The sequence below is a fragment of the Solanum lycopersicum genome, chromosome 8 (assembly GCF_036512215.1).
Source record: "Solanum lycopersicum chromosome 8, SLM_r2.1".
Taxonomy (NCBI): Eukaryota; Viridiplantae; Streptophyta; class Magnoliopsida; order Solanales; family Solanaceae; genus Solanum; species Solanum lycopersicum.
In genome coordinates, this window is record NC_090807.1 from 48,683,915 (window position 1) to 48,710,282 (window position 26,368).

At 35.1% G+C, this 26,368-nt stretch overlaps 1 protein-coding gene across 2 annotated transcripts; it reads left to right on the forward strand.

Annotated features, from left to right (window-relative positions):
* Positions 1–2,947: 2,947 nt before the first annotated feature.
* Positions 2,948–22,333, forward strand: LOC138337725 (uncharacterized). Of its 2 annotated transcripts, XR_011211113.1 has the most exons (4): positions 2,948–3,714; positions 15,043–15,107; positions 15,649–17,116; positions 22,112–22,333. XR_011211113.1 is itself a non-coding variant. In XM_069288002.1 (3 exons), exon 3 carries the CDS (start codon positions 15,649–15,651, stop codon positions 17,041–17,043), a length of 1,395 nt encoding a protein of 464 aa, XP_069144103.1. In that variant the 5' UTR covers positions 2,948–3,714; positions 15,043–15,107; the 3' UTR covers positions 17,044–18,541. The 2 variants fall into 2 exon arrangements, 1 of the variants encoding a protein (XP_069144103.1); XM_069288002.1 differs by lacking the exon at positions 22,112–22,333 and having other exon boundaries at positions 15,649–18,541.
* The last annotated feature ends 4,035 nt before the right edge of the window (positions 22,334–26,368 follow it).

Genomic DNA, 26,368 nt, shown 5'->3' on the forward strand with positions numbered 1-26,368 from the left:
TTGTGCCTCGAGGCATAAAGAATTTTTGCAGAAGTCCTGACCTTATTGAATGAAGATATGTTCTCCAATGGTGAATGCAATGAGATTTGTTTCAGTATGGCAATATATGAAATACTTGAATATGCATAATAAATGATTATTACGTCTAACTGACGATGAAGGTCATATGAAAATCATTTAAGAATTTAAAAGGTCTTAAAGCTATTCCATTGAGTACTGAAAGATTTTGAGATTTCTTTACACAAAGAAAATATTTTTAAACCTCATGAAAATGATTTAAAATATTATGTATTAGTGAAATTGGTGCACTTTCATATTGCTTGTTATGAAAATGCTTGAAGATGTGTGAATTTCTTTGAGAAGAAAGGACGACCTTCATGTGGAGGCACAACAATATCTGGTCATTCAACAAACATTTGTAACAACTTCTTCAAGTTATATTGAGCAACGAAGTAAGTCAGGGTGGTGTTAGGTTGGAATCATAATCTATCATATTCAGAAAATATGTGATTTTCCATTGACAAAGGATATTCCAGCCACCATATACGAAAATATTATATATCTCAATTCAATGGAGGATACAATCAAAAGAGATCAGACATAACATATTTCACCAAAGTATTTTTCACACATGATCTTCAACAAAATGGTGAGATAGATGTTCAATGGCTCGTTCAAATGATAATCTTGTAAACTTATTTACTAGGGATCACCAACATCAATATTTGAGAAGTTGTGATATAAAATCGGAATGCATCGTCTTCGAGATATTAAGTAAAGTTCTTATCAGAGGGATAAAAATACGTGTTGTACTATTTTCTTTAACCATGGTTTTGTCCCAAATGGGTTTTCCTTGTAAGGTTAAACGAGGCAACATTCAAGGTTATTAAAAGATATGTGTACTCCACTTCCTTCTATAGGATTTTTTCCCAAGTGGTTTTTTTCTAGTAAGGTTTTAACCAGGAATATTATTAATGGACATCCAAGGGGGGGAGTGTTATAAAATATTATAGTGTGGATGTCCACTACATCAAGAAGTTACTGACCCATTATCCCTACTATTTTTCCATTATGAAGATGATCATTACCTCCATCTTTATAACCATTATTCATGTAACCTTTCAGTTTCATAACCTCCTCATTATATTGATGTTAATGTCATATTTATGACAAATCTTTTGTATGTCTCTATGTTACACCATAGATAGAGGCATAATGATTCATATTGTATACAATTGAAGATTTTTTGAATACTTTGATGAATAAGAAAAACTCTCATATCGTCTCCCTATTTTTATTGTTTTAATCTTGTATATCTGTTGTCTTATATTATTATTTTCTTTATCTTCATATTATTAGTTTGTCTTAGTTTTACAACAATTTACATTAAATTTTATTTTATAGGCTATAACTTAATAAATGACGTACTTTTTGTTGACTCTTATATTTGACTTCTAGATTAACTGCTTACATAAATAAAAAATAGTTATTTGTAAGTCAATAGTTAACTAAGAAAGGTTTTCTTTATTTTTACATGAAAAACTGAGAAATTAAAATTGAGGAATATATTTTATCGATAAAATAATAAATATAATAACATGTTTTATCTTATACCTTACAAAGATATAGTTCACCCACTAGTAAGCAATTTTACATTTATTCAACCAAGGATAAATTTGTGAGACAATATACGTCCATAAAACATGGATATCATGAAACATGATAAAATTTAGTGGAATTTGATCTAGATACAGTATATCCAACTGGATTCATACGTATCTAGTATACATTAAAAAATCTTGCTCGTCTCCCTCACATATCATTCGCCATTCTCTACCTCGCTCCCGTATGGTATCCCTATTACATGAGAATCACATCAAATACATGTATCTAGTGTGATTCAAATGTATTTGATATATATAGACAAGTCTAGCTCACCTCCTTCTTGTTCTTTCCTGTCTCTCTCTCTAATATTAATATATCTGGTAGCAAAAATATATATCTAGGTATATCTACTAAAAATCTGATATGAAATTATTAATTAGTGAGAAAAATATAATAATTTCAAACTATAGAGAAAATTAATAAATATGGTACGAATGTTGTGTAATAAGATAGTTTCTTTTTTTTTTAATTTCATAAATTTATTTGGTTTAGGGCAAACGATCGAAATGAACACTTTTTATCATTTAGGACTATTTCAATCAAGTAAAATATGGAAAAAATGCTAAGAAGTGACCATTCGTCTATTTCCTTTACAAAAATTTCAACAAATATTTGGGAAAGGGAACAAGTACCTCCTACACTATTGTAACGACCCATTTGATCATTTTGATTAATAGATTTTATTTTATAAAATACTTTCTCTATATACTAAACTGGTATTTCGGAATATTTGTAACTACGTTATAAAATCAGTGGGGTAGTTTTATTAATTAAATTAGTTTGTGGTTCAGGAATATAACATTAAAATTAATAAGATATAAATTTATTAGTTCATAATTAGTTACCATAGATAATCAAAAAGAGTAAGCGAAAGAAACACTACATACAGCGTCAACTAGAAGTGATTGACATGCAGTTAATGCTTCAAAAACATTGATTTCTATCATTAATATTTATTAAGTGGCGTTGTTGTTGATTAGGAAAGAAAAATTAAATTGAGATGTGGTTGGAACTTGAAATTCCTCACATATGTAGTAGTGGTTTTATTATGAAGTTTGAGTTAGAGAAAAAATGTTTCCATTCCTGATTTAAGAAAGTTAACTGTTGAAAGATTGGTCAATCATTTTATTTAATTGAAAAGTTCAATTTTAAGGGCAGGGTTGGTATTTCTGGGTTTAAGGAAAATGGGAGTTCAACACTTAGTAGTGCAATTCGATTATAGTGTTGCAATTGTTTCTATTAGGAGTAATTGGTTTCACAAAATAGTGAGTTTGACTTTTTATATTAACTTATTTATAATATAAAAAATAAATATTTTGATATATGGAGATAGATGATTAAATATTATGTGTATCGAATTATTTAGATTCCATTGAAGTTATGTTAATTGGAGGAATTAAGCCTTACCCTTAGATTTGAACTTTAGGAAATTGATTGAAAGAATTAGGTATGCTTTTTTTAAATGCAATCCAATAAAGGGTCATTTATTTAGTAAAATAAAATTATAAAGAATAGACCAAAAGTGGTATGCATTCAAAGTTAAAAAAACAAAATAAAAAAAAACAAAAATGGAAATCTTAAAAAGGAAGATATCTATTTAATATACTCTTATCTCTTTCCCCAAACCGTCGCATCTGTCCAATGAAAATCCAACTTGCAGATCTCCTTTCAACTCTAACGACCTCCGCAGAAACTACAATCTTCAAGATAACAAATTTTGTGTGAAATCATTTTATGCCGAATTCTCACTAATGCTATGATTCCAGCGAATGAAAACTTCTTCAATTTGAGTGGCGTAGATCTAAATTTCAGTAGAGATGCAGGATGTTCTAGAGAACTTCAGTTCATTTTCCTTTGAAATGGCCTCAAATTTACGGTCTCACGATATGCTCAAACTTCATCCCAGCATAATTGAGCCAAATCTAGACAAGTCTCCCACCCCTTCGATTGACATTTAGTTTTCTTTGGTTCTCACCTCTGATTTATTGTCCCAGCAGAATAAGCCCCCAAAGGAGTTGATACCATTGCTCAAGACAAGAAAAAAAATAGGTATTGTTCCGAAATCTACTAAATATTTCACTGATTTAGTTCTTGCATATCAGCTCAGTCTGTTAACAAATACATTGCTGTTGATACATTTACTTAACTCTATGTCTCCTTATTATAGCAAGTAGTTGTTGTTTTAAATTTTTATTATCCACAAATCAGGAATTTTTACTTTTTGTAATTGCACAATTCCTTTAGTCTTCTGCGAAACCTCCTGCAAATGGTAATATTGCTGCCTATTTATACCTACAAAATTAATAATATGATAAGTAATAGAGTTTGCTAGGGAGTTCGCTTCCTTTAATAAATGACATATCTCCACACTCTTATTAATCATCTGACTTTTTATGTAGCTAACATACCAAGCTTTCAACCATGGAACCTCAAAATTTCCATAGAATACTTGTTGAACCAATAGAGAGTCTGTATCAATGATCAGTGGAACTTGATTATTATGCAAAAAAATAATGTAGGCCAATTTTGATATATTTAGTTTGAGACTCAACAACTGAAACATCTTTGAATCCCCTGGTCTTAGAATAAAGGAAATCACCTTAATTTCGTACCTAAAAGGCAAAAGATTTATCCCTGACCCATCAATGTTGCATTTTATGTTCCACTGGGAGGATTAATCCATCTAACAACCTTGTAGTTGATCAGTGGTGAATACCCTCTAACAACTCACAATTAGGGGCCAAGTGTTAGGCTTTTTTTCAACCAAGTATACCTAGATTTAACTAATAAATAGATGTTTCTTTGACTCTCCAACACTAAATCTAGCTTACTCATTTTCCCCATTCATGATCAAGTTTCTTCTTTTCCATAGGTTCCATATAATAAATACAGGAACTGCTTTAAAAATTGGTTTAAGTTTTGTAGAGCAGTCACCACTCCACCAAACCTCTAGAACATGTCTAAACTGAACCAATGAAAAATGTGAATATGTAACTTCTATTAAAAAAATCACCAAACTTGATATAAGTCAGAACAGATAATAAACAAATGCATAAAAGATTCTTATATAATATCATTACAACAACAATACTCCATAGAATCAGTTATGCCCCTTCTAATGAAACCCAACCACATTCTTCACAAAAGAGAAGACACCTTAAACGGTATGATCTTTTTCCCGATTGTGAAGGATTGAATCTATAGGTTATTTCCTCAACCTGGACAAATCCCAAGCATATCCAACTTTAACTTTACCAGTACCAATAGGCATCCACCAAGGCTTATCTCCACCTTATGCAAAAGGCATATCTCCCACAACATTTTTATGTGCCCACTAACCTTTTCGTTGAAGATAGAAACTAACACCTCATTATTCCATCCTCCTATATTGTATAATTGAAAACCAGATTTAACATGTCCATAATCATGTGAGATAGGTAAGAAATATTTAAGGGATCCCAGTTGTGTTAATTATCAAACAAACAACTAGCATGACCTTCTTTGGGTTCCCACCAAATTTCTTGATCAACAAAGTCTCTAGCTTGAAGCATAGACTACCGTACCTCTAAACCACCATTCCATTCAACTACTTGAGGTCTATGTTTCTTACAATATTTTTTCCACATGAAATTATCCCATAAAGAATTGGAAGTCCTAAACTTCCACCAGAGTTTTGCGAAAAGGATTCGGGCACATCAAATAAAGATCTGAATACCAAACCTCCCTCACTCTTTGGAACACAGAAATCATCCCAAATAGTACAGTGAGTGGCTCTGCCTTAATCATTAAAGTTCTATAAGAATTTAGCAAAAATCCTATGAATATCATAAATAACACATTTCAGAGGGATAATAGCATAAAAAAAGGTAAATAGGCATACTTTGTAACACATAATTTATCAGATTTATTCCCCCCCCCCCAAAAAAACAAAAAAACAGAATGTTTCCTTTCCATAGTTGGAGATTATTCTGAATTTATTCGATCAATTATGAAAGGTTTACCTTTTTTCTCTCTTACCATGCCTAATGGGACAACCCAAATACATTAAAGGGAACTTTCCTTAAGACAAACTTCTAATTTCAATCACAACCTGAATAGAAATCTGTGCAATTTTTCTGAACATATAATAATAACGTTCATTTTTATCAATAAGTTTACCAAGTTAATGTTCATATAGTGTTGCAGTCTTCATAATCAGGTGTAAGGATCTTCCATTTGTTGCTGAAATCATAACTGTACCATCTGCATAAGCTAAATGATTTAATTGTTCATTTTACTTTTGTAGTCCATCAGACTTAAATCATATCTTTCGGGCAACTTAACAAGAGATAGAGATAAAACCTCACAAGTTAAAATAAAATCAGCAAGAGATAGGGGATCCTTTCTTAACTCCCATTGTAGAATGAAAAAAGCCATGTGCTTGCCCATTAATTAGTACTGAAGACCAATATTTAGCAAGAATCCTCCAGATCATAGTAGTCACATTAGAATTAAAACCCAACCTTTCTAAAACTTTAATCAAGAAATTCCAATCAACTTTATCATAAGCTTTGTTCATATCTAAGTTAATAACCACAATAGCTACTTTACCCCTCAATCTTATATTAAAAACAATTCCTTGATATAAAAGCACATTTTCAAAGATATTTATACCCTTAACAAAGCCAAATAGATTCTGGCAATCAACATTGGAAGAAAGCCTTATAATATATCACGAATAAGCCGAGAAATGATTTTATCAAGAAAGTTACTCAAAATAATTGTTCTAAGATCAGAAAAGGAATTCACCACATACTTTTTAGGTATAGAAGTAGAATAATATGAGCTTTTATAAACTTGTTAACGTAAAAATTATGCACATATACTTGATAGATTGGAATGTTTCAGAGGAATTGTGGAAACAAAATTCATTGGAGTGGTTTATTGGACTTTAATTCTTCTGTGGAGGTAGGTTATGACTTATTCTATTTGGTACAGAGACTCATAATAGTGATTGTTATACGTTGAGTGATATTTTGAAGTTCTCTATGTACTTGATTTTGAGGTTTGGATAATATATGTGTTCTTTGTGAATGGTGTGGAACCCTGAGACCATGAATTTTTAAATATTTAACCCTCTCTATCAAACTGATGCCTTGAATAAAGAAGACTTAATGACATAATGTTAAGGAAGTGGAATGTGGTTATAATAAATGACAAATGATTTACTATATATTTTTTGATCGGGGTGTCACATTTGGACATTGTATTATTGGATCGGGGTGTCACATTTCAACACAGTATTATTGTATTAGGATGTCACGTTCTGGCAAAGTGTTATTTGATCTGGGTGTCATGTTCTGACAAGGTAATACTAAAGTGGAAAACATATTGAATTAATTGAATGAACTAAAACTCGAAGAACCTATTTCCCAAATGAGCATCGTGTGGATGCATGAGTCCTCATGTGTGTACTTGATTACATTCTTGGTTCATTTGTCACTCGTTCAGGTCGTTATTGTTTATCACCTGCTAAGTGTTATAGTTGATTTTATATTATTAATTTATGCATATGAATTACCATTTTGAGTTACCTAGTGATATCTACTTAGTATATGTTGCCCTATATTGAGCCCTACTTGTGTTTTTCTTTGTATTTATTTTGTGGAGTGGATCGAGTGTACCAGCGACTTTGAATTTCCATAGCTCTATCCAGTCTCCAGTTTATTAGATTCCAGGGTGACCTATTCATCCAAGCTCGTGCTGGATTCTTTTGATCATGACATAATGTCCTTAGTTTTCAGAAATAAAATATTTACTTTAATTATTTGATTTATTTAATACTCTTACACTTATTACTTTAAGATCAGATGTCCATGATGTGATGACTTTCAGGTTTTGGGGATAATATGTAATAGACTCTAGAGTTTTATTTTAGTGGTTACTTTAAGAAGTTTAAAGCTTCTGTAATATGGTTGTTTTCTGTATTTAAACTATTTAATATAAGTTTGTTTTGAATTTGTTTTTCCTGTAACCTAAGAGGATAAGGGTGGTTGTCACCAATAACTCGTTTTGGGTCGTGACAAATTTCATATTCGAGCTTTATGTTAAATGATCTCATCACACAAGGACATATGTAATGTCTTGCAAAACAGTTAAGGACACCTTTACTTTTTTTTGAGAGTCAATAGGACTTTAGGAAAAGTATTCTTTTTCTTTCTTTGATTCTATTGCTTGAATAAATTTAGTACCTCACTTTATTCACTGTACTTTGCATATGTTAGAACTAGAGAAACAATCATGCTAACACCATAACAAGTAACACAAGGTTTTCCAAAGACAACCATTGAGGCAACATCGCGGGGGGATCAATGGAGAGAGGTCATGGTAGAGTTCCCGAGAGAAGGCCCTCTAGAGGCAGAGGACTAGCATCGGGTCCAGTTAGGGATAGAGTTGTGACTCTTCCACCGTTTGATGAGGTAGCGGGAGTGGGTGATGAAAGGAAAGATAAGTATATTCAGAAGAAGGAAGTACCACCCCAGCCTACTTCAGAAATGATAAATCAGGTTATTACTCATCTTAGCAGGTTATCTGATCAATGCCACACACCAAAATCATTTTCTGCACTAGCACCTCAGGTTCAGGGAGTACAACATTAAGATGTTGTGGCTCCCTACATGAATGTGTCCTTAGAAATAAGCACATTTCTTTGATTGACTACATGGTCTATAATGACTACTGACAATCTAGACCTTTGTATTAAGTTCTTAAAGTTGAAACATTCAGTCATCAAGGGTACTGAATTTGAAGATACTTATGATTTCCTAGTTAATTTTCATGAGTTTCTACATTTGATTGATATAGTTGAGAGGTTCACTGTTAAATTTTGGACTAATAAGTTTCAGGGGGATTCAAAAATGGGGTGGCGATTTCATGTTGAGTGTCAACAACTAAATGAACCACCGATGACTTGGAAACCCTATTCTAGCTTCTTTTTTGAGAAATATATACCCCGGACATTGAGGAACATAAGGAGAGATGAGTTCCTAAATGTAGAACAGAAAAGGATGTCTATTGCAGCTTATGATGATAAATTTCATGCATTATTTAGGTATGTTACCGTGCTTTTTTTATTGTGCAAGAGCGGATTTCCCACTTTGTTAAAGGGATTGAGGTCAAATATGTAGATTCCATCTTTATAAGTAGATGCTTCTGTAAATTCTTTTCAGGAAGTGGTTGATTTTGTCATAGAGGTAGAGAGGGTCAAGCAATATGAATTCACTAAAGTGTCAATATTTACAAAGTTCCATAAGGGAGGCGAGTTAAGTGGTTCGTACTCTAGAGTACAAAGTTAAAGGAGATATCCAAACGTTCTATCCAGTCATCAGTAGAAGCTTAAGATGAGGATCCATTATAGACCATTCAAACTTTTTCAAAGTTTGGGGGTTATATCTAGTCTTCTTTGTCTTCACAAAGACCTACACTCGATTCTAGGATTTGTTATGGATGTAGAGGTTTTACATGTAAAGAAAAATTGTCCAAAATAGAGTTATGCTTGATACTATCAGAGTTACAGATCTTTTTGAGTCATAGGTCGAGACGGTAATGGAAGGCGCCGTTATTTGTGGGGAAGTGGTGGTCAAGATAATTGTGGTCACCAGTTCAGCGAGGGTGGCGGGCGGGTTGGGATAGATCCACTAGTGTGGGTGAGTTACTATATTTCAACCCCATTTCACATTATCTCGTTTCTTCGTGTTGAGAGGTAGGTGAGTAAGGCTTGATTAACTTTCTTGTAAGATCTCAAATAGGATACTTCCAAAGTGCCTTTGATCGAGTCAATTCTGATAGTATGTCATTTTGTGGATATTTTTCCTGCTGACCGTATGACACTAGATAGAGATATTTATTTTAGTATTGACTTCGACCACAAGACTCTTCCCATATCCATTCCACTTTATAGAATGGCCCCAGCTGATTTAAGGGAGTTAAGGGCCAAACTTCAGGAGTTTTTCGGTAAAGGTTTTATTTCACCTAGTGCATCTTCTTGGGGTGCTCCTGTTTTTATATGTGAAGAAGATGGATAGTAATTTTTGGATGTCCAAAGACTACACGAAGATTGAGTATTAAGAGGAAGGGATTGTAGCTATTCTAGATAGGGTGGTCAGAAATTTAAGGTCAAAAGACATTGCCTACGTGAACGTCTAGAGGAAGAATCACTAAGTTGATAAGTCCCCATGGATACTAAAGGGGATCTTCACAATAGATATCCACACCTTTCGTTGATTCAGGTACCCTTTATTGCCCTCGCCTTCTTTTATTGTCCGAGGATGAATGATGGATAAATTGGTATCTAATATAACGACCCATTTGATCATATTTTGTACTATAACTTTTTATTTCATAAAACACTTTCGTTAGATGCTAAATGGATATTTTATACTATTCCTAGCTACATTATAAAATTAGTAGGCTATAGTTAAAAGTTTAAATAGTCGGTGTTTCAGGAAGATAACATTAGAATTAGGAAGATATAATATTTTTTAGTTCATAATTAGGTACCCTAGATAATAAAAAACACTAAGAAAAAAAAAACACTACCTCTAGTGTCAACTAGAAGCGACTCTCATCCTGGTAATGCTTCAACTCATTGATTTCTTTCAGTAATATGTATTGAGTTCTTTTTATTATTAGTATGTTTCATTGTTATAAGTTTGGAAAGAGAAATCAGATTAAGAAGAGGTAGGAATTGGAAATTTCTTATATGCATGTAGGTTTATATTGATTGGGTTAAACAATATTTAATACATTGTAGTGGGTTTTACTAGGAAGCTTAAGTTAGATTAAAAATGTTTACATCTTTTATTTAAGAAAGTTAACTGTTGAAAGTCTGGCCATTCATTTTATTTAATGATGTGCTGGGAGAAAGAAGTTGCAAAGTTTAATTTTAAAGGCATGATTTGTAATTTTATTGCGTATTTATGCACATGGGAAGTTATTAGTTATCTTGTAATTATAGGTTTTAAGAGAATAGAAGTTCAACACTGAGGTGTAATTAGATTAAAGTGCTGCAATTTGTTTCTAGTACGAGTAATTGGTTTCACAAAATAGTGAGTTTGACTTTTTAAATTACCTTAATTATCATATTAAAAATCAAGATTTTTATTTTTTAGAGTTATTTAATTAAATATTAGGTGTATCAAATTATCTAAATTCCATTGAAATTTTTATAACTAGAGGAATTAAGACATAGGCTTAGGTTTGAAGTTTAGGAAATTGATCAAAAGAATTATGAAAGTTTTTGGGTCTAGGCTAGAAAAAAGTATAATATGAGTTCTTATATACTCTTTAACATACAAATTATGAACAGGTACTTGATAGATTGGAAAGGTTCAGATGCATTGAGGAAAGGAAAAAAATTAGAGAAATAGTTTACTTGACTTCGGTTCTTAGGTGCAGGTAGGTTATGGTTTATTTTATTTTATAAATAGACTATTAATAGTGATTGATATACAGCGAGTGATATTATGAAGTTCTCGATATACTTGGTTGTGTGATTTTATGCCTTGGTTGTGTGGTTTTGATACTCTATGTGTTTTTTTGTGAATGGCCTGGATTCCTTAGTTAGTGAAATTTATAATCTTGAACCTTCTCTATAAAAGTGATGCCTTGAATTAAAAAGACTTAATGAAATATAGTTAAGAAAGTGAAAAAAGTGGTGATAATAAATGATAAATTAACAATATATTTTTGGATCGGGGCGTCACATTCTAACACGGTATTATTGGATCAGGGTGTTACATTGTGTCACATTTAGACACAATATTAGAGGTTTCAGATTTTGACATGGTATGATTTGATCGCTGTGTCAAATTTTTATACAATATTAATAGATTGGGATGTCAAGTTCCAATACAATAACATTAAAGAGGAAAACATATTGAGTAAACTGAATATACTCAATATTAAAGGACCCCTTTCCCAAATGAGTGTGGGGTGGAGGTTTGGATCTTCATGTGTGTGCTAGACATCGTCATTGATTAGATTCTTGCTATAGAAGTCACTTGTTCATGTCGTTTGTTGTTTATCACCTACTAAGTGCTATAGTTGATTTTAGAGTTTTACTTTATGCATAATGGTTACTATTTTGAGTCGGCCAATGATATCTACGTAGTACATGTTCCCTTGTATTAGCCCTACATGTATTTTTCTTTTGTGGAGTGTATCGAGTGTATCAACTACTTCAAATTTCCCTAAGCTCCAGGGTGGGGTGTTTTTTTTTATAGGATCTTAGTTTAGGTAAGGGGTGTCTAAGACATTTCGATTATAGTCTAGGGGTTACTTGTACCTTATCTGGCTAATAGTTCAAAATTACTAAAATTTGCTAGACATTCCACTCTTCTTCTTCTTGTTGTTGTTATTCTTCTTCTTCCTTCAATTTTCACCATTAATAACATCTTTTCCGTCATTTATCCCCCTCCTCCTCCTTTTTTCATTTCATTCGTCTTCCTAGTTATTTATCCTTTTCTTTAAAATTTGAATTGTTGCAAATGTGAATCGTTTCAAACGAATTATAAAAAAAAAAGACTCGAAAATTCGAGATGATTTTATTGATAAAATTTGAGACTATTTAGAGATGAATTAGAGTTAATCGAGATTGAATAGTCAATGTATACTTCATATATAGTTAAACTATATTGAGTTTTTTTAGTGTATCATAATATATAGTAAATATATAACTTATATATAGGTACGCTATATTATATAGTCATTATACACTTTATGGAAAAGGCTAAAAAATACAACTTAAGTATCGTAAATAGATCAAATTTACACTTTTAATCCATCAATTCATCACCAATTATGGATCCATCCACAAATTTGAAATTGTAAAGAACATAAAATAAGAACAAAGATTTACTAACCTACGGCCGCGACGATCCACTTTGAAACCTAGCCGCAAGGTGAAGAAATCACTGAATCGTTTCTTTACCTACCAGCGAAAATGAGGGGAATGGCCGAAATTGTTACTTAAGAGAAATGAGGGAAAATTAGATATTAGAAATCTTATTAGTCTACATGGAAGTTGGAAATCGCTGGCCCCTATGTGGCATCCATGTGGAGTCCACGTGGCACTAAACATACTTTTGTTAATTAGAATGGTAAGTAATATCAGTGCCACTAATATATAAATTTTATTTTATTTTGAAAATTGAATTTGAAATATAGGTATGAAATTTTTAGATAATCGTATAACTAGCGCAATGGGTGACACATATCAGTTTTCTTGGAAGTTATTTATTCCCTTTCATTTTTCTTTTGGGTGCTATTTCTCGTGGAGATGAGTATTAGATTGTCAAAATTTTATACATATGATATGTTGTCTGTGACTAGTTGTCAGAATGGATATGGGTGATGTAGAGATGGTGGATACCTAAAACAATGTCCTTTCTAGTAATGTCCTAGCGTTCAATGAGTCATCGATCAAATATGAAAATGGTGTTAAGAAAAACGGCTTGATTGGAATAAGCAATGTTGCCGGTCCTCTATCTCACTTCTAGCATTCTTCAAGTCCTCTGTCTTTGAATCACTTTGATCATCTGTCTTGTCTTCAACATTACTTATGCCAATAAATCCTTCTATCTTAACGCCACTTCTGTACTTGACCGGTGATTCATTTGACACTAGGACATCACTATCGGGGACATTTTTTTCAGCATCCACCATCTCTACATCACCCTTATCCATTCTGATAACTAGTCATAGCCAACATATGTATCAAAATTTCCATATTCTAATACTCATCTTCTCATGAAAGAGCACCCAAAAAAAAAAGAAATAACTTCCAAAAAAAATGGATAAGCATCACACATTCCAATTGTAACGACCTGTTTAGTCGTTTGAGCAGCAGATTTTAGTTCTGGAAAAATAGACTGAGGCGACGAACCCAACGACGGACCGTCATGGGCACGAAGGACCGTCGCAGGGTCTCGTTGCAAAACACTTAGAAAATATGAAATTGGGTACTGAAAATCGACTCTCTGAACTTTGTGACGGAATGGCAGGACGGACCGTCACAGGCGTGACGGACCGTCACAGAGACTTCAGTGAAAATCCATTCTCTGAACTTTGCGACGACCTGCAGGATGGACCATCGCAGGCACGACGGCCCGTCGCAGGTTGCACAAATCCCAAGCAGAATCGGATTTCCTTACACGTTTTAAGGGACGTTTTTGGACTATTCTTGCCTTAATTATAAAGTTCGTGGGTTTATATTAATAACTCAAATTCTTGGGGGTTAAAAGAGGTAACCCTAAGTTAATTAGTGGGGTATTATTGTCATCTTTTATTCTTAATTATATAATAATTAGGGTAAAAGAAAGAGGTTTTGAATAAAGAAAATAGAAAGAACAAGAGAGAGAGAGAGAATCGAACGAGAAGGGAGAAACAAAACTTTGGGAAAATTTTTGCTTGATTCAATTCTTTGGTGGAGGTAGGTTATGGTTTTCATGCTATTCGTAGTAAACTCTTAATAGTGAATGGTATGTGTTAGTAGTATTGTAAACCCTTCTATATAGTTAATTGTATGCTTGCATGAATAATGTGATTATGTAATTCTGAATAAATAAGCATGATGAAGCTATTTAATCCCAAATATTGAAAAGAAACCCTAATCTACTTTGATAATGATGATGCCTTGGTATAAAAGAAGACTTGATGAATGAAAGTAGTGAGATTAGGGGATCGGGTGCCACGTTCCGGTACCAGGATAGAATATGGATCGGGTGTCACGTTCCGACAGCAGGATAGAATATGGATCGGGTGCCACGTTCCGGTACCAGGATAGTATATGAGGATCGGAGTGTCACGCTCCGACACCAGGATAGAATATGGATCGGGTGTCACGTTCCGACACCAGGACAGAATATGGATCGAGTGCCACGTTCCAGTACCAGGATAGTATATGAGGATCGAAGTGTCAAGTTCCGACACCAGGATAGAATATGGATCGGGTTCCACGTTCCGATACCAGGATAGAATGAGGATCGGAGTATCACGTTCCGACACCAGGATAGTATATTGAGGAGCGGAGTGTCACGTACCGACACGAGGGGAATAAAGATAATGAATCTTGAAATATGTTAATATATCCAATCTAATGAATTAAATTCCCAAATGAGTATGATGAGGAGGTGTGAGTCCTCATTGATGTGCTTGGTGTTGTAAACAAGGGTTATGGTAACTGTAAATGCTGCATGCTAAGGATATTAGTTGATTTTATGATATTGCTTAATACATACTGTTTTCTATTTTGAGTTGGCCGATGATATCTACTCAGTTCCGTGTTTTATACTGACCCCTACTTTTATTGTTTTCTTCTTGTTTATTTGTGGAGTGCAGCAAACGTGCCGTCATCTTCGACTCAACAGTAACTCAAGCCAATCTTACTACATCAGAAATTCAGGGTGAGCTAATGCTTCTAGCTTGGACTGGATCTTCTTCTCCAAGTCTTGATGCCTTGAACTTCCGGCATGGACTAGCTTCTCATGTATTTTTAGCTTCTTAGAATACTCTTAGTTTAGTAATTTGATTATAGATGTTCTTGTGATGATGACTTCCAGATTTTGGGAATAATAATAGTTATTGATTTTATTAATGAGTTTAAGTCTTCCGCATTACTTTATGTTGATATTACCTTGAAATGTTAAGAATTAGATTGGTTGGTTCGCTCACATAGGAGGGTAAGTGTGGGTGCCTGTCGCGGCCGGGATTTGGGTCATGACAAACTTGGTATCAGAGCATTAGATTCGTTGGTCTCATCACACAGGAACAGGTCTAGTAGAGTCTTAAGGAACGATAGGGGGACGCCTTTACTTTTCCTTGAGAGGCTATAAGACTTTAGGAAAAATTTCACTCTTTCATTCTTTCTTTCGTGCTACTACTTGAGTCCAATTGGTATCTAGGCGATACGAATTGGTATCTGACAATCTTCACTCTCTTTCGCAGATGGTTAGAACTAGAGCAATGACTACGTCAACACCAACACCGGCCAGACAAGAAACAACTGAGCTAGCCACTGGGGCTGTGGCTCGAGGAAGAACAGCGGCGAGGGGCCGTGGAAGAGGTCGTGGGAGGACGTCCTCTAGGGGAAGAGGACGAACCCCTAGCCCATCAGATACTAGGGCAGTGACTCCTCCACCGACTGAGGAAGTAATAAGAGAAGGGGAGGATGGGGAAACTGAACAAGTGCAAAATGAGGAAATGCCACCCCAACCTACCCCAGAGATGATCAATCAGGTTCTGGCTTATCTTAGCGGGTTATCTGATCAAGGTCAGGCACCTCCAGTGTTTTCTGCGCCATTACCTCCGGTTTCAGAAGTGCAACATGCGGCTACTATGGCTCCCCGCATGGATGTTCCATTGGACATAGGCACATTTCCACGTCTGACTACTGGGCATATAATGACAAATGATCAGCATGAACTTTTCAGTAAATTCTTGAAATTGAAACCTCCGGTCTTCAAGGGTGCTGAATCGGAGGATGCTTATGATTTTCTGGTTGACTGTCACGAGCTACTACACAAGATGGGTATAGTAGAACGGTTTGGTGTGGAGTTTGTGACTTATCAGTTTCAAGGGAACGCCAAAATGTGGTGGCGGTCACATATCGAGTTTCAACCAATAGAGGCACCACCTATGACTTGGGCCTCATTCTCTAGTTTGTTTATGGAGAAGTATATCCCCCGGACTTTGAGGGATAGGAAAAGGGATGAGTTCTTGAGCCTAGAGCAAGGTAGGATAACGGTTAATGCTTATGAGGCTAAGTTTCGTGCACTATCCAGATATGCCACTCAACTCTGTTTCAGTCCTCAAGAGCGGATTCGCCGGTTTGTGAAGGGGTTGAGGTCAGAATTGCGGATTTCGGCCTTACAGATAGCGGCAATGGCAAAATCCTTCCAAGAAGTGGTAGACTTTGTGATAGAAGTGGAAGGAGTGAAGCCAGACGACTTCACCACAACATCGACATCAAAAAGGTTTCGAAAGGGAGGAGAGTTTAATGGTTCTTACACTAAAGGACAGGGTTCGGGAAGTTACGTAGTTCGACCCATTCAGTCTTCACTACAAACTGTAGTTGAGGGCCCACCTCCGACCGGTCAACACTTCTCTGAGAGACCTATGCATGAACCCAGAGAGTGCTATGGATGTGGGGAGATTGGACATATTAAGAGATATTGTCCAAAACAGAGTTACAGACCTCCAAATGTTAGAGGTAGAGGTGGTCATGGCAGAGGCCGTTATTCTGGAGGACGTGGTGGTCGAGGAAATGGTGGTCACCAAAATGGCCGAGGTGATGGGCAAACTGGAGCCAGTACATCACAACAAGGTAGGGGAAACGGATAGATGAACGATAGGGCCCATTGTTACGCTTTCCCTGGGCGGTCTGAAGCGGAGGCATCTGATGCCGTCATCATAGGTAATCTTTTGGTTTGTGATTGCATGGCTTCTGTATTGTTTGATCCTGGATCCACATTTTCTTATGTATCTTCCTCATTTGCTAATGGTCTAAATTTACATTGTGAATTACTTGATATGCCTATTCGTGTCTCTACTCCGCTGGGTGAGTCTGTGGTAGTTGAAAAGGTATATAGGTCTTGTGTGGTAAACTTTGTGGGGAGCAACACTTATGTAGATTTGGTTATCTTAGAAATGGATGATTTTGATGTGATTCTGGGTATGACTTGCCTTTCTCCGCAATTTGCAATCTTGGATTGTAATGCTAAAACGGTGACGTTAGCCAAGCCTGGGACAGATCCGTTAGTGTGGGAGGGTGACTACACTTCCAATCCGGTGCGTATCATCTCCTTCCTTCGTGCTAAGAAAATGGTTAGTAAAGGGTGTTTAGCTTTCTTGGCACATCTCAAGGATGACACTACCCAAGTGCCTTCGATTGAGTCAGTTTCAGTAGTCCGTGAGTTTTTGGATGTGTTCCCTGCAGATCTTCCTGGTATGCCACCAGATAGGGATATTGACTTCTGTATCGATCTTTAACCGGGTACTCGCCCCATTTCTATACCCCCTTATAGAATGGCTCCCGCAGAGTTAAGAGAGTTAAAGGCACAACTTCAAGAGTTGTTAAACAAAGGCTTTATTAGACCAAGTGCATCTCCTTGGGGTGCTCCGGTTTTGTTTGTGAAGAAGAAGGATGGGAGTTTTCGAATGTGTATAGACTACAGACAACTAAACAAGGTAACCATAAAGAACAAGTATCTTCTTCCTCGCATTGATGACTTGTTCGATCAGTTACAAGGTGCTTGTGTCTTCTCTAAGATTTACTTGACATCCGGTTATCATCAATTGAAAATACGGGCAACGGATGTGCCAAAGACTGCTTTTCGAACGAGGTATGGGCATTACAAATTTGTGGTGATGTCCTTTGATCTTAAGAATGCCCCTGCTGCGTTCATGAGCTTGATGAACGGGATTTTTAAGCCATATTTGGACCTCTTCGTGATCGTATTTATTGATGATATATTGGTATACTCAAAGAGCAAGAAGGAACATGAAGAACATTTGAGAATGGTATTGGAAACGTTGAGGGACAAAAAGCTTTATGCCAAGTTCTCTAAGTGTGAGATTTGGCTAGATGCAGTGTCCTTCTTGGGGCACGTGCTTTCTAAGGATGGAGTGATGGTGGATCCTTCTAAGATTCAGACAGTGAAGAATTGGGTAAGACCTACTAATGTGTCAGAAATAAGGAGCTTTGTTGGGTTAGCTAGCTACTACCGCCGATTTGTCAAGGGATTCTCTTCTAATGCTTCCCAATTGACGAACTTGACTAAGAAGAATGTTCCATTTGTATGGTCGGACAAATGTGAGGAAAGCTTTTAGAAGCTCAAGACTTTGTTGACTACCGCACCTATCCTTACCTTGCCAGTAGAGGGTAAGAACTTCATTGTTTATTGTGATGCATCCTATTCTGGTTTGGGTGCAGTACTAATGCAAGAGAAGAGTGTGATTGCTTATGCTTCAAGACAATTAAAAGTGCATGAACGTAACTATCTAACTCATGATTTGGAATTGGTTGCGGTAGTGTTTGCATTAAAGCAATAGAGACACTATTTATATGGGGTTAAGTGTGAGATCTATACGGATCATCGTAGCCTACAGTATGTCTTTACTCAGAAAGATTTGAACTTAAGACAGAGGAGATAGATGGAGTTACTAAAGGACTACGATATCACTATCTTGTATCATCCGGGAAAGGCGAATGTTGTAGCGGATGCTTTAAGTAGAAAGGCGGGAAGCATGGGAAGTCTAGCTCACTTGCAAGCTTCTAGACGCACATTGGCTAGAGAGGTTCAGACTCTAGCTAATGACTTGATGAAATTAGAAGTAAATGAGAAGGGAGGGTTGTTGGCTTCTGTGGAGGCAAGATCTTCCTTTCTTGACAAGATTAAGGGAAGACAGTCTGATGATGAGAAACTGCGCAGAATTCAAGATAAGGTATTGCGAGGAGAGGCTAAGGAAGCACAAATTGATGAGGAAGGTGTTTTGAGGATCAAGGGAAGGGTATGTGTACCCCGCATCGATGGTTTGATCAACACTATTCTGATAGAGGCTCATAGTTCAAGGTATTCTATATATCCGGGCACAACCAAGATGTATCGTGACCTAAAGCAACACTTTTGGTGGAGTAGAATGAAGCGTGATATTGTTGACTTTATTGCCAAGTGTCCCAACTGTCAACAAGTAAAGTACGAACACCAAAGGCCCGGAGGAACACTTCAAAGAATGCCCATTCCGGAATGGAAATGGGAGAGAATTGCAATGGACTTTGTGGTGGGTCTTCCAAGGACAATGGGTAAGTATAACTCCATTTGGGTGATTGTTGATAGGTTAACTAATCTGCTCACTTTATTCTGGTTAAGGTGACTTACAATGTCGAGAAATTAGCCAAGATCTATATCTCAGAAATCGTTCGATTGCATGGGGTTCCACTATCCATCATATCAGATAGAGGTACGCAGTTTACTTCTAAGTTTTGGAAAACATTGCATGCGGAATCGGGTACTAGGTTGTACCTTAGTACTGCGTTCTATCCTCAGACCGATGGTCAGTCTGAGTGAACGATTCAAGTGTTGGAGGATATGCTTCGTGTATGTGTGATAGAGTTTGGTGGTCATTGGGATAGCTTCCTACCCTTAGAGTAGTTTTCATACAATAATAGCTATCACTCAAGCATTGAAATGGCTCCATTTGAAGCATTGTATGGTAGGAGATGTAGGTCTCCCATTGGTTGGTTTGATGCATTTGAGGTTAGGCCTTGGGGTACTGACCTGTTGAGGGATTCGATAGAGAAAGTGAATTCCATTCAAGAAAAGCTTCTAGCGGCGCAAAGTAGACAAAAAGAATATGCAGATCGAAAGGTTAGAGACTTAGAGTTCATGGAGGGTGAACAAGTCTTGTTGAAAGTTTCACCAATGAAAGGGGTGATGCGGTTTGGTAAAAGGGGTAAAATAAGTCCAAGGTACATTGGACCATTTGAAGTACTTAAGCGAGTAGGAGAGGTGGCTTATGAGTTAGCCTTGCCTCTAGGGCTGTCCGGAGTACATCCGGTATTCCATGTGTCGATGTTGAAAAGATATCATGGGGATGGAAATTACATTATCTGTTGGGATTCAGTCTTGCTTGATGAGAACTTGTCTTATGAGGAGGAGCCTGTTGCTATCTTAGATAGAGAAGTTCCCAAGTTTAGGTCAAGAGAGATTGCATCCATCAAGGTGCAATGGAAGAATCGGCCGGTTGAAGAAGTCACTTGGGAGAAGGAGGCAGATATGCAAGAAAGATACCCACATCTGTTTAAAGATTCAGGTACTCCTTCTCGCCCTTGTTTTCTTCTTGTGATCGTTCTGGGACGAACGATGGGTAAATTGATATCTATTGTAACGACCTGTTTAGTCGTTTGAGCAGCAGATTTTAGTTCTGGAAAAACAGGCTGAGGAGACGAACCCAACGACGGACTGTCATGGGCACGACGGACCGTCGCAGGGTCTCGTTGCAAAACACTTAGAAAATCTGAAATTGGGTACTGAAAATTGACTCTCTGAACTTCGTGACGGAATGGCAGGACGGACCGTCACAGGCGTGACGGACCGTCACGGAGACTTCAGTGAAAATCCATTCTCTGAACTTTGCGACGACCTGCAGGACGGACCGTCGCAGGCACGACGGCCTGTCGCAGGTTGCGCAAATCCCAGGCAGAATCGGATTTCCTTACACGTTTCAAGGGACGTTTTTGGACTATTCTTATCTTAATTATAAAGTTCGTGGGTTTATATTAATAACGCAAATTCTTGGGGGTTAAAAGAGGTAACCCTAAGTTAATTAGTGGGGTATTATTGCCATCTTTTATTCTTAATTATATACTAATTAGGGTAAAAGAAAGAGGGTTTGAATAAAGAAAATAGAAAGAACAAGAGAGAGAGAGAGAGAGAATCGAACGAGAAGGGAGAAACAAAACTTTGGGAAAATTCTTGCTTGATTCAATTCTTCGGTGGAGGTAGGTTATGGTTTTCATGCTATTCGTAGTAAACTCTTAATAGTGAATGATATGTGTTAGTAGTATTGTAAACCCTTCTATATGCTTAATTGTATGCTTGCATGAATAATGTGATTATGTAATTCTGAATAAATAAGCATGATGAAGCTATTGAATCCCAAATCTTGAAAAGAAACCCTAATCTACTTTAATAATGATGATGCCTTGGTATGAAAGAAGGCTTGATGAATGAAAGTAGTGAGATTAGGGGATCGGGTGCCACGTTTCGGTACTAAGATAGAATATGGATCGGGTGTCACGTTCCGACACCAGGATAGAATATGGATCGGGTGCCACGTTCCGGTACCAGGATAGTATATGAGGATCGGAGTGTCACATTCCGACACCAGGATAGAATATGGATCGGGTGTCACGTTCCGACACCAGGATAGAATATGGATCGGGTGCCACGTTCCGGTACCAGGATAGTATATGAGGATTGGAGTGCTACGTTCCAACACCAGGATAGAATATGGATCGGGTTCCACGTTCTGGTACCAGGATAGAATGAGGATCGGAGTGTCACGTTCCGACACCAGGATAGTATATTGAGGAGCGGAGTGTCACGTACCGACACGAGGGGAATAAAGATAATGAATCTTGAAATATGTTAATATATCCAATCTAATGAATTAAATTCCCAAATGAGTATGATGAGGAGGTGTGAGTCCTCATTGATGTGCTTGGTGTTGTAACCAAGGGTTATGGTAACTGTAAATGCTGCATGCTAAGGATATTAGTTGATTTTATGATATTGCTTAATACATACTGTTTTCTATTTTGAGTTGGCCGATGATATCTACTCAGTACCCGTGTTTTGTACTGACCCCTACTTTTATTGTTTTCTTCTTGTTTATTTGTGGAGTGCAGCAAACGTGCCGTCATCTTCGACTCAACAGTAACTCAAGCCAGTCTTACTACATCAGAAATTCAGGGTGAGCTAATGCTTCTAGCTTGGACTGGATCTTCTTCTCCAAGTCTTGATGCCTTGAACTTCCGGCATGGACTAGCTTCTTATGTATTTTTAGTTTCTTAGAATACTCTTAGTTTAGTAATTTGATTATAGATGTTCTTGTGATGATGACTTCCAGATTTTGGGAATAATAATAGTTATTGATTTTATTAATGAGTTTAAGTCTTCCGCATTACTTTATGTTGATATTACCTTGAAATGTTAAGATCTAGATTGGTTGGTTCGCTCACATAGGAGGGTAAGTCTGGGTGCCAGTCGCGGCCCGGATTTGGGTCGTGACACCAATAGTTTCATTATTCTCTCCAAATTTCACACCTTAGTTATACAAAATTTGAAACTTTATATCTAATTTCATTCCATAACTTCACTTCAAAATTCATGAATAACATAACTTCTTTTCTTCCCCTGCCACTAATTTTAGTTGCAGGGAAGAAAGACTCCAAAAAACAAACACAGTTGGCCATGTAATTCAAGTTGTGTTCACTTTTTTCAATCACAAAAACTCAAAAACAATGAACTCCAATATACATTCACAACTCCAATTCTCAATTATAATTTTTCACTATCAAAAAAGCGAATAATGATTATAGAAAACGGAGTTGTGTTTTGTTGTGAATATAAATATGAGTTCATTGTTTTTGAGTTACTGCGCTTGATTTGGAGTGTAAAAAGTATGATTTTTTAAAATAAATCTCTGATATTTCATGGACAAAGTCCCTTATACATAAAAGATATTATAAAAATAATGCATTCCTCCACACAAACAAGCACAAAAAAACCATAACCCTAATTTCATCCAAACAGAATTGAGGATACAAAAAAAAATCATGTTTTGATCCTCGTATATTGACTCTAAACAAAATGAAACCAATTCACTGGAAAAATTAATCATAAATTCATTCACATCTCAACTAAGTTTTTTTTTCCGTCTTTTTAAAAAAAGAAAGCAACTTAACAATTGATGTTGATGAGTACAAAAATATATAGGAATCCATCAAATTGAGCAATAGGTAGGAATCTGCAATCAAAATTGGAGGTTGATGGAGCAAAGTAGCTTAATAAAGAAGGAAATAATTGTGAGCTTAACCGTCCAATCCCGACTTTTGCCTTTTCAACTATCTTTTGGCATTAAGTAACTGAAGTGTGTGCGTAGGATATGAATTAATTCCTTTGTCTTTATGTGATACTTTTTAAGAAAATAACTAAAATGACACTTAATTTAAGATTAATGTTTTATTTTTGCGTTATATGTTAGGAATATAAGTTTCAATTATATATAATAAATGCTATAATTTACTAAAATTCATGGAAAATATATGCTGACTATATAATATATCGTACCTATATAGAGTTATACACTTACTATACATTATGATTCACTAAAAAAAATTGTTTAACTGTATGAGGTTTACATTGACTATATATGAACTATACATTAACAATTCAATCTCGATCAACTAATATTTACGTCTAAAGAATATGAAATTTTCGATATGAAATTCTCTCGATGTTTCAAGTCTTTTGATATATAATTCGCTCGAAAAAGTTCACCTTTGCAGTACGTAATATTTTAATGAATAGTAAAAACAATGAAGAAGAAACAAAGTTTTTTTAGTAATTTTTCACTTTTAGCGAGATAAGGTTTGGCCAATCGGAAAAAAGAAGAAGAAGAATAGAAGGTTTGGCCAATTTTAGTAATTTTTCAATTTTAGCGAGATAAGGTACAATTACTACCTAGATTATGACTAAAATATCATAGTCACGCGTTAAGTAAACTAAGGTCCTAATAACCCTTGAGCCCATTTTTGGAATTTTACACACCTTTTTAACGTACACGGCATCCAAACATCTCCAATGCACCTCAACTGTGTCGAGTCATGAAGTTTGTCACGTAAGACAAAAGGTGTATCAAATTATAAAAGAAATGAGTTTTGGGGACCTTAGTTTAGTTAAGGTGTGTCTGTTGGATATCGGTCATAGTGTAGGAGATACGTGTGCTTTTTCCATAATTGTAGCAAAAATTTTGGTTGCAGAAATAACAAAATGGTCATTTCTTATAATATTTTTAGAATATTTTATTTTATTGAAATTGCTCTAAATAATAAATATTTTATATTTCACTCGTTTTCTCTAAACGTAAAAGATTTATAAAATAAAAAGGAAGAAACTATTTAATTACACAACATTGCTATCATATTTATTAATTGTCTCTATAGTTTGAAATTAATATATTATGTTCACCAAGTAATAATTTCATATCAGATATTAAGTAGATACACCAGATATATATTTTTTCTATATACAAAAATAGGGAGACATACAAGCAAGAACCAGAAGGTGGCGAGCGAGATTTGCATATATATCTCAAATACCTGTGAATCACACTAGATACAAAGATTTGGTGTGATTCAGATGTAATAGGGATATCGATACGTGAGCGAGATAGAGAATGGTGAGTGATATGTAGGGGAGGTGATTGAGATTTGTCTATGTATACTAGATACTTGCGAACCTGCTTGGATACATTGTAGGAAATAGTACTTTGATGAATGTCTTTTAATGAATAATTACTTATTTCAGCGATATTTTTTTATTTATTACCATTTATAGCAATATTGTGTTAAATCAACAATTTATATTTAAAGTGAATTAAGTATGCAATACATATTTATTATAATTATTTGTAAAATATATTATGCTTGTTAAGCAAGAAGTTTATATATTGTATTATAAAGGTATTAAAATGTGTGATAAATTTATTATCCGTCGTTAAAACATGTACTATATGTGAATAATAAATTATTTTTTGTAATATGAACTGAAAGTTTATTATAAATGTATTACAAGTAGGGGTGTCAAATGGGCGGGTTGAGTTGAAATTGAAAATATTGCAATTGGTTGAATAGAAATCGGGTTGGGTTTTGACCCACTCAAGTTTACTTTGGGCTCAAATGGGTTGGGCTTGACCCACCAAATTTCTATAATTTAACATATTGATATTTAACTTTTATAATCACAATTTGAGTTTCCGTTCAAGATTTTTTGTTAAAAAAGTAACAAAAGGAAAGAAAAATCATAAATGATGTTAAATTGATAATAGTTCATAATTTTAATATGGGAACATATCTTAATTAAAAGTTCTAAAATGGGTTTAAATTGGATATTGAATTGGGCTCAATTGAGAATTCTATTCAAATGGGTTAAGCTTGAATGAGTTCACATTAAACCCAATTCAAATTATCATGAGCCCAACCCTCAAAATTCTTGGCCGGTTACCATGTTTGGGTTCATTTTTGACACCCCTAATTATAAGACATAAAGTGAAAAAAAAATTACTGCTATAAATGTTAAATATTTTTTATTTGTAGTATATTTATGTAAACTTGCCTACATTGTTTAACAAAATACACTTAAATTTGATCTCATATATCACGATATATATGTTTTATGGACGTCCCTTGTCGCACAAAAAATTAGTAAGATTCATAATATTGCAAATTAACATACATCTAAATATTAACTTCAAAACTAATAGAGTTTTGGAAGTTATCCAATAAAAATGTCTTAAAGTTATTTGTGGAAACCAAGTGGCTAGCAATTATTTATCATTGTTATCTTTTTAATTATTTCCAAAGAAAGAAGTTCATGACATAGATATAACATCATTGTTTTTACTTTCTATAACAAAATTTATTATTTTATAATGCTTAATATATAAATAGGTGGAATAATATATTGGAAAAGAGAACATAGTAAATTTTTTTGAAAAAAGTAGAAAAAAATTAGTTTTAGATTTTATGGTGTTTTTTCTTTTGAGCTAACAAAGAAGGTAAAAATGGTGAACTTTGTTAGATGAAGAAGGTTCATAGTTAAATTTTACATTTTGTTTGATAAATCTGTTAGGTTTAGGATAAGTGACAAAAATGAACACCTTTTGTTATACCTATCATTTCAATTGAGTAAAATATACTAATGTCACGATCCGAGTCTACACCCTGGATGTGATCAACACTCAAAGACCATCACTGATGTCATATCTCGAGCCTACACCCTGGACAAGACCGACACTCGAAGATAATTTTTGTCCTTCAAGCGAACCCCCGGTCTGGCTACTTAAATCAGCAGAATACAAAACCTCAACTTGACAAGAGTAC

Coding starts and splice junctions, on each gene's coding strand:
- LOC138337725 (XM_069288002.1), top strand. CDS start 15,649: ATGGTTAGAACTAGAGCAATGACTACGTCAACACCAACACCGGCCAGA.